Below are 15,235 nucleotides of genomic sequence, written 5' to 3' on the forward strand. Positions count from 1 at the left end.
GGATATACTACAAATGAAAACCAAAGGGCTACCTCTGTGCCCACTACAATTGACACCATGACCAACATATTAGTTGAATTAGGAAAGCAGTAATGGAGAATTTTACATCTGACTTTTTCAAAGCTCAGTAAGATGTATTCCATGGTTCAAGAAATCATTTTATTTTTATTTTTAAAGGAGATTGATTGCTTCAGGCCTTCGTCTGTCTCAGCTTTATTTTCAAAAAATTGGTGGGTCCATTTACTTGTTCAAAGATGTAAATGCAAATGCACAACTAATGCGTAATTCACAGACACAGTCACTTTTATTGCTTGTGCAAAATGGACAACTACAAGTTCTAATGACCAGTTAGATAAGTAACTCACATGCCTTATCCCAATTCACTTTAATTGCACAAACGCATTAGGTGCATAACAGCACAGTCCCTTTTTGCGTGCATAATTGCACAGGACTAATTTTGAAATGAAGCCACAAATGTTTCAGTATACCAGGAGAGAAAAATGGCCCTGGATGACAGTAATTTAGAATTCACATTGTCCAATGCTTTTGTCTAGTGCATGAGAATGACCTTGAGGTAAAGATTTAGATGGGTTCAGTCTCAGTTCTGAGGGAAATTGTTCTTACAATGTGCTCATTCTATTGTTTATGTTGACTTTTAGATGTGCTATTTCACAAAACATGAATATAGGTATTAATTTCCCGTCTGTAAGTGCCATTACCTGCTGATCATCAGGAGTCCATATGCCACAGGTGATCTGACTCTCCAAGTTAATCTCTGAAGACCAATGTCTCTGTCCACTGACTGAACCAACCAGCACAAATCCATCCCTATAGGAGATGAGTGCTTGAGTCCCATCATGGCTCCATGTAAAGTCGCTCACCTTAACATATACATAGACAAGAGATTAGACATTAATCATGCAATCATTTCCAAGTTATTATAATTAAGGCACCATTGAATAGCACCAAAGGAGGATAGCTTAGCCAAAGGGCTAAACAGTTAGAAGTGTGGTAAGGATTTTGGTAAAATGTTAATGTGCTAATTTCTTCTCTTATAGCAGTTTTGTGGTTTCATGGATGTTCCCCAACAATGAATAAGCAACAATATTAATACTTAGCATTTTCATGCTACCTTTCATCTCAAGATCTCAAAGTGCTTTTCAAATGTTAAGTTAGCCCTGCAAGTATTACAATAACCATTTTATATATGATTTATTATCAAGAAGTTTAACATGGAATTAATATACGGTGTCATAAAACTTGCTTAGAATAACGCATTTTTATCACATGGCAATGGAAATCAGAAGAGTTCCTGATGGTAATTAATTGAGAGTTTAGCAATTTCATACTGTGCCACCAGTGAAAAACTCATTAATACACTGAGAACCAGTAACAAGAGTTAAAAAACAAAACTTCCTGAGATTGTTAAATAGATACAATGGGATAAAAAAGGACTATTCCTTTATCATGCTCCCTCTGAGTGAAATTCACCAGTGGGCCACTAAAGTCCCACTTAAGTCTTACTTAAGCCTTGTTCTGAAGTTTTAAGTACAGTGTGAATCTTGCCCTGGCTTTCTGCCTCATAGCAAATTTCATCCCATTTGTAAAACCCAAGCAGCTCAGTGTAGCAGGAATTTCTACGACACTACCTGTTTAGTCATTTCAATATAATAAATGTTTTTTAAAAAGGAAGATTGCACTTTACATTTTCATCTTTTTCATTTTGAACCTCTTATGATTTGACTGTTCTTGACTAAAAAGAAAATGTTCATACCAACCTGTGCCCCGCGATCATTCACAAGCTCCACAGACCATCTGCCTTCATATTGAATCCAAACAAAAATTCCTCCATCTGCATCGCAGGTTGCCAGTTTCTGGAACGGTTCATTCCATCTCACCAGTACAACCTAAAGAGATTCCAAACAAATGCAGCATTATCATGTCTGTATACAGTGTTAACAAGTGTTTTACAAGAGACTCAATTAACTAATACTGCAAAATAAACAATGTCACATTTAAATTCTGAATAAGATCTACAAAATAGTAATTTTCGGCATAATATCATGCAGCTCTCAAGAACAGCTGGACTCATTTTATTACAGGACTCATTTTATTACGGCTGTCAAGCAATTCAGAATTCTCCTATCAGGCCTTTATGGAAGACATCAGATACCTCTGAAACTAACAAAAACATGTTGTATGTGGTAATCCAGAGCTCCACTGCAGAAAGAGTAAACAAACAATCTTCCTTTCTCAAATCACTTTCCCCTGCCCCTCACCTCAAAGGCTAACAGATTCCCTGGGCCAAATTCTCAATTTTACTGACTTCAGTGGAGCCAGGTCCATTTTCACCAGGGTTGAATCTAGTCCCTTGCATCAACAACCCCTTTAAAAACATTCCAGACTCCCTAATGCATGAGAACTAGGAACATAATTTAACTTGAATGTTTCTTCTTTGCTACTGATTGCAGAGTGAATGAGGCTTTGTATGGGTTCTTCCTTCTTGCATTAGAGATGTTTGGATTCTTTCTACAGAACTTAACCAAGCTAAAACCTGCCATGACTGGTCTCATTTATAATTAGCATGAAGTTAATAAATGAAGCCACTTTAGAGGCCCCAATATGCACCTGAAAGGAACCATGTCATCTTAGTGCAGGGGTGGGCAAACTTCTTGGCCCGAGGGCCACATCTGGGTATGAAAATTCTATGGCTGGCCATGAATGCTCACGAAATTGGGAGCTGGGAGGAGGTGAGGGCTCTGGCTGGGGGTGCGGGCTCTGCGGTGGGGCTGCGGATGAGGGGTTGGGGTGCAGGAGGATGCTCCAGGCTGGGACCGAGGGTTCAGCGGGCGGGAGGATGATCAGGGCTGGTGCAGGGGGTCAGGGCATAGGAGGGGGTCAGGGGTGCAGGCTCCGGGCAGTGCTTACCTCAAGCACCTCCCAGAAGTAGCTGCATGTCCCCTCTCCAACTCCTACGCAGAGGCGCGTCCAGACAGCTCTGCGCGCTGCCCTGTCCGCAGCCACTACCCTGCAGCTCCCACTGGCCACAGTTACCAGCCCATGGGAGCTGTTGAGGTGGCACTTGAGGCGGGGGCAGCGTGCAGAGCCTTCTGGCTGCCCTATGTGTAGGAGCAATCACTTCATTCACATTGGGGTGAAATACAGCAACCATGTAGGGCAGGGGTTCTCAACCTTTTTCTTTCTGAGCTTCCTCCTCTCCCTCAACACGCTATAAAAATTCCACAGCTCACCTGTATCACAACAATTGTTTTTCTGCATATCCAGTAGATGAAAAGCCAGGGCCAGTGTTAGGGGATAGCAAGCAGAGCAATTGCCCAGGGCCCCATACCACAGAGGGCCCCATGAAGCTAAGCTGCTCGGGTTTCAGATTCAGTCCCGGGTGGTGGGGCTTGGGCTTTCTGCCCTGGGCCCCAGCAAGTCTAATGCCGGCCCCTCTCTCATTTATTTTGGCGGACCCCCTGAAACCTGCTCACAACCCCTCAAGGGGCCCCAGACCTCTGACTGAGAACTACTAATGTAGCAGAATGCACCAATAATGCTCAACGGTATTATGAAGGAAGTCAACAAAATACCTTCTCTAACAACCGTCTCCAGATCTTTAGAGGTGGAGGGAGTATTTGCAGCTCCACTGATTTTAAATGGAGTTATGAGTGCTCCACACTGCTGAAAATCAGGCCCCCTAATACCTAGATAGTACTGTGAATGGACTTTTCATAGACAAGATAGACAAACTGCAAGGGGAACTTAGAGCAGTTAGTTTCTCTCCTGTACCTAACAACATTATAGTTCTTATCTAATCCCATAAAAGCCTGAGTTAAGATGCTCCTGCATTTTAAGATCATCTTGTTGTCTGTGGCTCTTATAAGGATTTGAGAAGAAGATATGATTTTACAGATAACACTTACTAATTGGCCTGCTGAAATGAGCTAAGGGCATAGTGACAATATTTAACTTGAAATGCCTTGGCTCTTATCTATTTTCAAATAGAACCTTAGGGAAACTTGATGATTTCTCTGTCTCCTTCTCATGATTATGGTATAAATGGAAGTGAAGAAGATTGGGTGGAAGCAATCCTCTAACAGAATGTCTGTGCTTTCTTTGAATTTGATACACTGCCCAAGAGTTCATTTAGATACAGACATTCATACAATTAGAATAATGAGGTCCATGTATACTCTAATATACATACCTCTAGTATACCCAAACTATCTAATTTAGTAACTTTCTGGCCAAATCTCAGCCTGATGTGAGCTGCCATGATCAAAATACCAAAGAGCCTCTGACATTTAAAATCATAACCTCACTTCTATAATTACAAATGAAAGTAGGGCAATGACTTCATATGTCTGGTGGTAGCTAGCTCCAAAATAAGTCCTTTGTGTGACAGCATTTTATAATCCAACCTTTTTAAACCACAGAGCAGATGTTCTCATTTCACAAGATTATGTTTAGGATGTTTCCTTCATTTAAATTTAACATCTAACCAAGGGTGCTGACTCCACAGCTGCTCAAATATCTCCAATTTCATTTTTGGCACTTACTGTATTTGGAGGAGAGATAAGGAAAGGAAGAAAGATTGCCCAAACCATTCAGATGACTTTTGAATTGGCTAAAAGGCATGACAACAAATTAAAGGTGAAATGCACCCCTGATCAAAGAGCCAGAGCGAGGCCTATAATACACCCCACCACGATGCATAAGTATCACTAACACACACTAACAGCCCAAATTCTCAGGGTATATCTACACTGCAATGCAAGCCCCAAGTCTGGCTTGGCTCAGGCTCAGATCCTCCCCCCCGTAGGGTCCTGGAATGCCAGGTCCAACCCCTGAGTTAGTGAGACTTGTGTGTAGATGGAAGGTGGGCCAGGCTTGAGCCTAAATTCAAACACTGGTCTTACGTTATAGTGTACAAATACTCTCAGAGGCTCCAAGCTTGTGTTACCTTTAATATTCTCCATTGGGCTTTCTGGGCCTAGATCCTCAAAGGTATTTAGGCACCTAACTCCCATTTCTGGGCCCAGATCCTCAAAGGTATTTAGGATCTGGGCCCTTGTGTCTTCATGTAGCTACTCATAGCTAATAGTTTTGATTTTTTTTTTTTTGTAAGCTCTAATATATTCTAAATAGTGCTTGAGCGAAACGCCAAGAAAATCAACTGGAGTCTTTCCATGGACTTCAACGAGTTTCGGATCAGGCCCTTTTTGTTACGTTTCTCTACAATATTTGATGATAAATTTGTTTGAAAAGTAAAAGCATTCAAAATTTTCCAGTTTTGTCTTCAATGTCAACTTCATTTTGTTGAATTACATTTAATTAATACTAAAGGCACTAAAAACTCTCCACAAGAACTGACTGCATTGTTGTTATGATGACATGAACACAATAGAATCAGCAAAAGGGAAAGCCTTTGAAAATCATTTTTCATACAGTACTAAGGCTCTCTTATTCGTGTGACACATCTTTTGCTTCCATATTATAAATTAAAACTCAGCACATTTATGCAAGGATTAAATGTCACTTTTTTAATTTGAAAAATCAACAACAGACAATGTGGAGCCCAAGCTCAAGTGCAAGGCTTTAAATGGGTAAGGAAATATTTTTAAAGCTCCTTGTTTATCTAGATCTCAAATTTGGCTATCGAGGGACAAAATATGCTTCCATCTTTTCTTTCTTTTTTTAAAACTAACATGTAACTATATTGTTCATTAAGGCCCTACTTAATTTGCAATACTGTGGAAACTGCGGATCCCGCCATATTAGGCTTGCACTGGAATTTTGATTTTAATTAGCTTACTTTGCACTGTCTGAAGTTTTGCATACATTTTGAGGTTTGCAACACACACTTTTCCCCCCATTAGTACACGAGAATCCTATTTAGCTAAGCTGATAATGGCTGGGGCTTGGGCTGTCAGCCCCATGAACAGCAGGGCTCTCGCTATCAGCCCTACACATTAATGACTTTAATATAGTTGCAGCAAAATGTCTGTTTGTTTATCAACAAAATTAGCAGGCATAACATAATACTTGAGTGTTTACACTGTTCCAGCAATTTTTCTAAAACAAACAGGTCTTCTCCAGCTTTTCCAAAGTACTGCATTTAATAAAGGTCCATTATTACTTTTCCGCAATTTTCCATGTCTTGTCCGCAACTCAGCAGCAATTATGTGATAATCATTCTGCAATTCAAAGTAGGGCCTTATTGTTTATTAAACAAAAGATGTGCTGTATATCAGCCATGATTACTATTTATGTTCTGATAGCACCTAGAGCTCCCAGCTGATTTGCCTGAACCCTGTTTTTGTTTTCTTGATTGTGTTAATCAGTGATTAACCTTGACTGCAACAGGAGGAGGAGCTCTTACCACACCAACCCAGGAGGAGGGGGACGGGAGCTGTGCAGGAGTGCTGTTTAGCCAAGCCAGAGAGAGCTGCCTTGCACCCCATATACCTCACACACAGTCCCCCTGCTTTACTCCAAGTGTGATTTCTAGCCAGATATAGCTATGAACAATGTTAAGCAGGGAAGCCTCAGCTCAGACTTTTCCAGCCAGACCACCATGCCCACAACATAGTAGGAAAGTAACACTAGTTCCACTGAATGCTAAAAAGCAGCAAATTAAACTGCTATATTCAGTCATTCTCTGGCCTATTTACATCTGACATGGAATACTGGGGCAAGTCACCACCTAATTTGGTGCAGTATCCTTAAGAATCAGTATTTCAGATTAGTGCCAGAGTAGAAATTGTATTCCTGCAAAAAGTTACTAATTTGGCTATTGCTCCAGAGACATATATGTCCATAGTATTATTGTGATTTTATCACGAGTCTTTCAATCTTCAGTGCTTTCTTTAAAGCTCCAGCCTTTAGAGCCATACAAGGACAGGAAAAATCTCTGTTGTTTTTTTTTTTTTTTTTTTTAAAAGAGAGTTTCTAGCTCTCCTGGTTCTGGAGAAAAGCTTGAAAACATTAATCTTAAAGGCTCAAAAACCAGAAGGAAAAAAAAAAAAAAAGACCAAATTTTATAATTTTTTTTTAAATCTTGTGATTCCTCAGCCAAAAATAGTCCAGTCCATGATATTAGAATCTTTGAGGTTGGCAACACTGAAATATACTTGAAAGATATATTTTCAGTTCTACACAAGCATGCAAAGTTTATTTCAGCTACACTTTCAATAGGCTCACGCAAGTCTTGAAACATCATTATTTTTACCATAGCACCCAGAGGATCCAGCCAATTGTGCTTAGTGCGATACTAACTCACAGAAAAGAGACAGCCCTTGCTTCATGGGGCGTACAGTCTAAGGGCATCAGTTCTGCAATTTAATACATGCAGCCAGGCCCCCATCAATTTCAATGCACAGGCAGCAGGGTCCACATGTACAGATCATTTTAAGACAAGTTAGTTTAAGACAAGATGCAATAAACTGGTGTAACAAAAATGGAAGGAGAAAGGGGAGGCAGAACTGGGTGACAGTGACAGAAACACACCAGGGCTAAAATAAACTAGCTATCTGTATAATTTGTAGGTTTGATTTTTTTTTAAAGATATAACTAAGCAAGAGACAATGATATCAGTAATCCCTGCTGGCCAACTGTATAGCCATTATCAGTTGGCAATTTATTGTAGGCATCACAGGTAATTCAGGTCTTTAAGAGAGATGATATACAATCATCCCTGCCGCCTACAAAATGCAAACAAATCTGTGAAAGTCAAGATGATACATACAGAGTAGACAAGGTGAGTGAGCCAGTATATTTTATTGGATTGACTTCTGTTGGGGAAAGGGACAAGCTTTTGCATTCCACGCAACTCTTTTTTAGCTTTGGTATGATAAATGATACCTCCAGGTTGGTCTGCATCATCCAGGCCTGAGATCTGTGTGATTATATAAGGCAAGGTGGACAACCGTCCAAATGTCCAGGGCTGGACTATTGGACTCTGACTTGTGTTGGTCAAGACAAGCAGATCATGGTACTATTGCACAGTTATACACTTACTGTATTTACGTTACTGCATTTATTATTGGGGAAAAACAGCGTACATACCCTCTTCCCTATCCTCACAAAATGATGATTACCATTGAGTCAGCCTTTTTTAATGTTTAAAAACACCACAAGATTACTCAGTTTGATATAATAAAATACTAATAGAATAAATAATAAAGCATGTACAGAATGTTCTACCCAAGGATCTCACACACACTGATGGAAAGTAAATGATTTACTGTCACAACACACCTGGAAAGTATGAGGTACTATCACCTTCATTTTACACATCGCGATACTGAGGCACAGAAGGTTAAGACCACATTTTTCAAAAGCAGCTTCTGAGTTTGGGTGCTGAACTTGGGATACCTTGGGCCAGATTTTCAGCAATGTTGAGCATCAACAACCCCAATGATTTCTAGTGAAGGTGTCAACTATCAACAGTTCTGAAAGTCCAGCCCAAGATAGCTCAGCTTTTGCACCCAAAAACAGAGCCTCCTGAAATCAGAGGCTTCTCTTGAAAATATTGTTCTAAGTGACTTGCCCAAGGTCATACTATAATTCTGTGGCAGAGACAGAACAGAATTCAAGTCTCCTGACTACCTATCCCAAATCTTGACCATCTTTCCTCCTTTGTGAGGAGAGGAGCAATGTAAAAAGCTTTCTGTTCTAGAAGAATGATTTTCTTTTTGCAACTGATTAAAAAAATGATAATTAGAGTGGGTAGAAAAATGAAAAATTAGTTTTGTAAAAAAATTTCAAAGTTGCATTCACTTCAGAGGGCTTGAAATAGATACATTTTGATATTTTTGGAAATTTGTGAATTTCCCCCTGAAACTTTTATTGAAAATATTATCAAAAGAGTTAAATGATTATTATAATTTTGAGGGGGATTACTAAAAACAGGTAAAAATTTGAAACAATAATCAAAAAAGGACAACATTTTTGTCACAAAAAACTAATTTCATCAATGGTGACAAATTTTCATGAAAAATTTCGTTTGATAAAAGGCTGTTTTCAAAAAAAAACAAACAACAAATTGTTATTTGAAGCATTTTGTCCATCTTTAATGACAATTAAAATACCAAAACCCATGTAGCACAGGGGAATCAAGTCCCAATATCCTTAAAGTCAGAATGTTCAACTTGTGCCAGCAGAGACCTTGCTCATTCATTGTCTAAGATTATGAGAGTTCTGAAATCCTAGCTTGCTGAATGAAGTCCTTGGGAAAACTCTGATTTCAGCAGGGACAGAATTTAATCCAGGAGCAGCAATCACACTGAAGCCTCTTTCTTATCTTGGGTACTTGTGTGCCAGGAAATCTCCACCTTTTTTCTCAACCCCTCCTAAGGTGAAATTCCTTTCTCACCCTTTGGGCTGGTCTGTTAGCAGTTATTTGCCTCAATATTTAAAACTCACATCTAAATTATAGCTGAACTGGAATATGACAGCTCTTACTAAAGAAAGAGAGGAAACCAAAGAAAATAAGAAAAAGCATTTCCATTTAATGTTGGCGATTAAACTACTTGGTCATTTCCCTTTATCCTTGGAAACAGAAATATATTACTGGTACTTTTAGAGAAGAAAAATAAAAAGAACTGCCTGAAAGTGCTGTGCTCCCTACTCAAATATTATAAACACACAAATCTAACATGACTTTGCAAAATGCAATATAAAGACTTCTAGATAAATCAATAATGATTGTGCACAAAGCTGAGTAGGTGGTGCAGTTTGGAAGTACAATACTGATGACATTACATATCATTACTTCTAGGCAGCATGGAAAGCACAATACAAGGGATTAAAAGGCAATGATGGTCTCCCGCTGTGTTTGTGCTATGAACATACAACCTCACCATTCATCTTAGGCCCTATACAACCATTGCTGATCCAGTCATGGACCCTGTCCCTAACATGTTATGAGGAGAGAAAGCAGATGCGATTGTTGAAACTTCATATAGACCCCTATGTGCTTCCAATACCAGACTGCTGTTACTCCCATCTATCGACAGTGGACAATAAACTCTTCTCCCCCACAATCCTCCATCACCTAGAACAGCCTCTATTCCTTTCTTTACCTACTTGATCAACTCTCTTCAAATCAATGTCCACCTCTCCTCCTCAGCCTAGCATTCAATCCTTCCATCTAATAAAACATTCCTATTCTATTCTGTTAGCCTCCCAGTTTCCCTGTTCTTTCCCGCAAAATCTCCCAGGTAAAACACACAACTATTTACCTTTATCATACCCTTGCTTTACAACATACAGTAGTTTGCATTTAATGCTTGTACTATGGACTAATCAAATATGAAGTGATTAATAAGACTTTTGTGTGAAAGATGCTATATACAAATATACTGCAAATAGGAACCATAGTTACTTCCTCTCCCCTTCTCTTGTCCCACCAGCCCCTATTTACACATAAACTATGCTCCATGCCTGAAGAAACATAAGAACACTGCTGTAGTTTAATCTCTCCCTGCTTTCTAACCTTGGGGAACTACTCTTCAGTATATTGACATATCATTTCCTGGAAAACTGGGTACGCCTACTTAAAAAAAAATCAATAGGTTAGTTTCACTGATTATTTTAAAGGATTGAATATTTAATCATACTTTAAAACATTAGCTTTTATTTTGTTCATTTCCAATTGCATTGCTATAGGTAATAAAATAAAGTCCAAGCACAGTCAGTGCTCTAGCCATGGAGACTGTGAAACTTCATAGGAAGGCACTACCCCAGAATTATCATCATCCAGTAGGCAATGCAATAGGCATTTTGACAGGGTTGCTACATGCTTTTGAGTTGACATGTGTATGATTTATACCAAATGGAACTTCTTCCCACGGTGATTTAACTATCTATATGGTCATATTTATTTTATTACATTCCGAGCAAGATCGACCTTTCACATTTTCTTCAGTTTCATAACATAAGGTTAGGCCTTGGTGGAATATATGGCCTTCTGCTGCCTTTAGCATTTCTGATTTCATTTATTTCTGGCACAGATGATCAAACAGGTCAGTATCTGCCAATTCCCACAGGATAAGTGTAATTTACTAAATGGTCCTCTTGGCCTAAAATAGTGGAGTCTATGGTGTTGAAATCTCTTTGTGGTTTCAACCTTGATTCCAGGTCTCCTCTGCTTTTAACATACAGTACTTAGATTAGTTACTACAGCAAAGGGGCCATGTGCCTAGAGATGGATGGGTAGCTAGAGCAACCAGTTCCTAGTATTCTTTCTCAAACCTGGAATGAACCGGAGGATGCATCTCAACCTACACTCAGTGCTAGTCAGTGTCAATCTGCCTCTGCTCTTCAGCAAGATCCCACTGGAGGGCAGGTGTCTCTGGAGGATGAGGATGTTCTTCTGAACAGACTTCCCCCTGCCAACTAACACAACATGTTATACTATTGCAGCAGAGAATATTGCGCAATGCAACATTAACTGATAGAAAACATGCACATACGACACTTGATATAAATACAGGGTCTAATTCTATTCGCCTGACACAAGGGGTCCCATTTACTTCATCTGGACACGTCCTATTAGTTGATGAGGTGAATTTGACCCCTTGGTATTACGCATATTGCACTTGGTTATACAAATTTTTCTGTCCTTGGCTATAATGCTTCATATGATGTTTCTAGTGATATTGGGAATGCTGATATGGAACACATTAATACTTCTTAACCAATAATGAGATTTATTTAAAAAAAAAAACCCAACCACTACAACAAGAACAGTAACTACTGCTATTTGTCTCTACAGACTTTACATACATGTGGAATTTATACAGAGCAGGCAGGCAGAGTTGGTAAAGCCAGTAGATTATTGGAACATCTACAGTACAGAAGTTTGAATGGGCATGTTACCAAGTGGTTAGCGCAGAGTCAGGAGTCTTGGATTCTATTTCTGGTTCATAGCTTATACAATTCACCCAAGGTCACACACCAAATTGATTCAGTCATTTTATTCACCAGAGCAGCTCATACAGGGTTACTGTGTAGCTTAATTAATGTTAGTGAAGTGCTGTGAGAGTCTCAGAAGAAAAATGATGATATGAGTAAAAAGATTTACTATTCATTGACCTTTACTAATCTATTTAAACAAAACTTACCTAAATCAAGATAAAAGTATAACTTCTTTTAAAGAAAAGCAGTGATATACTATAGGCCCAATCTTGCAGTGCTAATTAAGGCAATATTTAAATTCAACCTGAGTTTTGCCTGAACAGAAACTGCAAGATAATTAACACCTGTATGTATTTCCCTGATTATATCATGTTTTCTCCCCCAAAACAAAACTATTTTAATTCTGAAGCATTCCCACCAGACAATTTAGATATCAGCCTTCAAGTTACAAACATGATCCAAGACAAGAAGATATGAGAAAGATTGAGTGAAAACAAAATTAAGATACAAATAAAAAAATATTTCAAGTCTTTTTTTTTTTAAACTAACTGCAAGGGTTAGACCAGCATGCTTATCATATTTGTCTGGATCCTTTCATCTCCTATACAAGTAAACAATTCTAGAAGGTTGCTACATTATAATGTATTAAATTAATAAATATATTAAAATGTATTTTGTGTCAAAGCAAAAAAGAAAGCAAATCCACTTTGATAATCCTATTATTAAAATGCAAATGCTGGTCAGAAGAGCTTGAAATCTCTGCAGAACAAGAGTATTTTTTAAATTAGAAACTGAAGCTGGGCAGTCTAGGCCAGTAAACTCCTCACATTTAAAGCTGACAATTGAAAGTTATCCTTTAAGACAGAATAAAGAAAAAAAGAGAAGCAGGTAGATTTATTATTAAAACAGACAAGTGTGATTTCAAATTTTACTGATGTTACAATCAACCATCTGCAATAAATCCTTCTCCATTTGGAATTTCAGACATTTACATGGTTTGCTCTGCTACCCTGATTCAAGATTTACATGACATGCTAATAAAAAGCACCTTGGCAGGATAGGCTGTTCTGGCAAACATTTTCATTTGAACTAGTATGTATATTGCTTCCATTACAGTTATACCAAAATTAATGTTGAGGTTTTCTCTACGTCCTCCTCCCTTGCTGCATTCCAATGGATAAGGTATCAGATAGAGGTATTCAGGAGACCTATGTTCTATTCCCAGCTCTGCTGCTTATTCTCTGCTTCACCTTGGGCAAGCCAACTTTACCTCTGGTCCTCAGTTTCCCGATCTGTAAAATGGAAATCATGTCCCCGTCCTACAATGAGATCTGCCCACTCGCATCCAGTTCTGGTATCATGCCCAAAGCTGTATGTTTGTCACAGCCATGATGTCCATTAAAGGAACCATGACAAGAACTCTGAGAACGCTCCCCTGACCTGAAGAAGAGCTCTGTTTAAGCTCAAAAGCTTGTCTCTCTCACCAACAGATGCTGGTCCAGTAAGATATTATCTCACCCACCTTGTCTTTCTAATATCCTGGGACTGACACATCTACACCAACGCTGCCTATTTAGCAAGTATCATGTCGCTAAGAGGGTTTTTTAGAATACAAAAATCATGTCATCATACCAGCCAGTCAAGCAAGAGTCAGTCCTCAATTATTTTTTTTAAATTGGTTCTTCGTGTCCAGTGTAGTGAAACCTGGAGTTCAATGGTTTTAAACTTTTAAATATTATTAAATGTGATTTTTTATTGTAAATAAAGGATATTTAGCTGATCTTTTTCATCTTCTCTCATGATAATTTATTATTCAGATATTGTGTGCCATGCCTTTTCCCTTTTGGTTTTAAAATTCAGTTATGGCTTTGGCTTTTTTTCCCCCAAGATGATAATGTTGTCACAATGATATTTATTTTCCTTTGTAAAGTGTGTTGAAAGGCACATTGCTATATAAGTGTTAAGTATTATTCTTATTAATAATACATAACAAAAGTCTTTTTTAATACAGCATGCAGTTTAGTTTGTCAACCACTGTTTTTTGTGTGACATACCTGTATTGTATCTTTTCTGCTTTTCTTATATTGCATTCAGTAATAACACACACTTTTTCATATACATGCTATGTTTTTGTCTTTTGGTTTCCAGAGACATTACATTCCCTTCTTGGCTGGCTATAGGTAGGCTTTGAAGGATTAGACTTCCTTCAGTAAATGTTAATTTCACTGTACACACACACACAATAACCAATGAAAAAATATTTCCATCAATTATAACTGAAATTTACAAATAAAAGTAAGAAAAATGCTGCCTGAGAACTTATTAGAGTTTCATTTAAGGACATTTGCTTTGTATATTTTAACGGGATGTTGACAATTTGTGTTTTAACAATTATTATGCTTTAATTTTTTTTAAAACTCAACATCCACTGTCAGTGAATAATTACTGTCTGACCCCCCATAACTTCTCATAATTGTGAAAATTCACAGATAAAAATAGACAAAATGCATAACCCCATAATTTTGTAAAACTGAAAATTTAAATTGACAAAAATTTAAAAATTGCTTAATCATAAACAATATTATCTGTTGAAATTATTTAAAAAAATCTAATTCTGCCAAGCCAAGCTATAACAATGCCTTTATTTTATATTCAGAATAGTCCTCTCTCATGTTACAATGATCATAAAGGAATTGTTGTGAAGAAAAATTATATTGCAAATAATAAATGTGCTGTAGCTAAAGAATTGCAGACTTTCAGTAGCCATAGTCAGAATTTCTTGCTCTCTCTCTCCATCTTTCAGTATTTTATTAAGCACATCAAAGTGAAGTCATGGTCCCTGCTGAAGCGCATAGAAAAAGGTTTAGCCTCCAGAACACTAGAATTAATTCAGATGTTTGAAGAACAGTTGTATGGGTTGTTTCAAAACATCTTTTGTCCATTAAAAAAAAATCTGGTGGAGAAAAAATATAATTGCACTTACAATTAAAAAATCAGAAATTAACCATGGTGAGGAAGGGCTCTCTAATATCCTGGGACCAGCACAGCTACAACACTCCATACAGAAATTAACCTTGTCACAGATTTTTATACATTAGGGATAAATGAAGGGGGGGGGGGAGAACAGAAAAGTGCCAACAGCCAACAAATTAATATGTAAAATGTTGCTTAAAATAAAATAAGGATAGGAAAGATTAGAAAAGAAGCCTAATGGGGCTGAGAGAGAGAGAGAGAATTCTGTACAGCCTTGATCCAGCAAAGCATTTAACTATGTGAATAGTTCCATTGGCTTTAGTGGGATAACGCAGAT

The 15,235-nt window shown here is 38.0% G+C and overlaps 1 protein-coding gene across 4 annotated transcripts in view; it reads right to left on the bottom strand.

Annotated features, from left to right (window-relative positions):
* Positions 1–15,235, bottom strand: part of TULP4 (TUB like protein 4) — a 298,059-nt gene that overhangs the window by 97,984 nt on the left and 184,840 nt on the right. For 3 of the 4 annotated variants that reach the window (XM_050949426.1, XM_050949427.1, XM_050949425.1), the window contains 2 exons: positions 1,779–1,907; positions 720–881 (listed from right to left, as the gene is read on the bottom strand). In XM_050949426.1, coding sequence (XP_050805383.1) covers positions 720–881; positions 1,779–1,907 — 291 coding nt within the window. Of the gene's footprint in view, positions 1–719; positions 882–1,778; positions 1,908–15,235 lie in introns of those variants that run through there. The other variant, XM_050949428.1, reaches the window with a different exon arrangement.

The sequence above is a fragment of the Gopherus flavomarginatus genome, chromosome 4 (assembly GCF_025201925.1).
Source record: "Gopherus flavomarginatus isolate rGopFla2 chromosome 4, rGopFla2.mat.asm, whole genome shotgun sequence".
In the NCBI taxonomy this organism is placed as follows: Eukaryota; Metazoa; Chordata; order Testudines; family Testudinidae; genus Gopherus; species Gopherus flavomarginatus.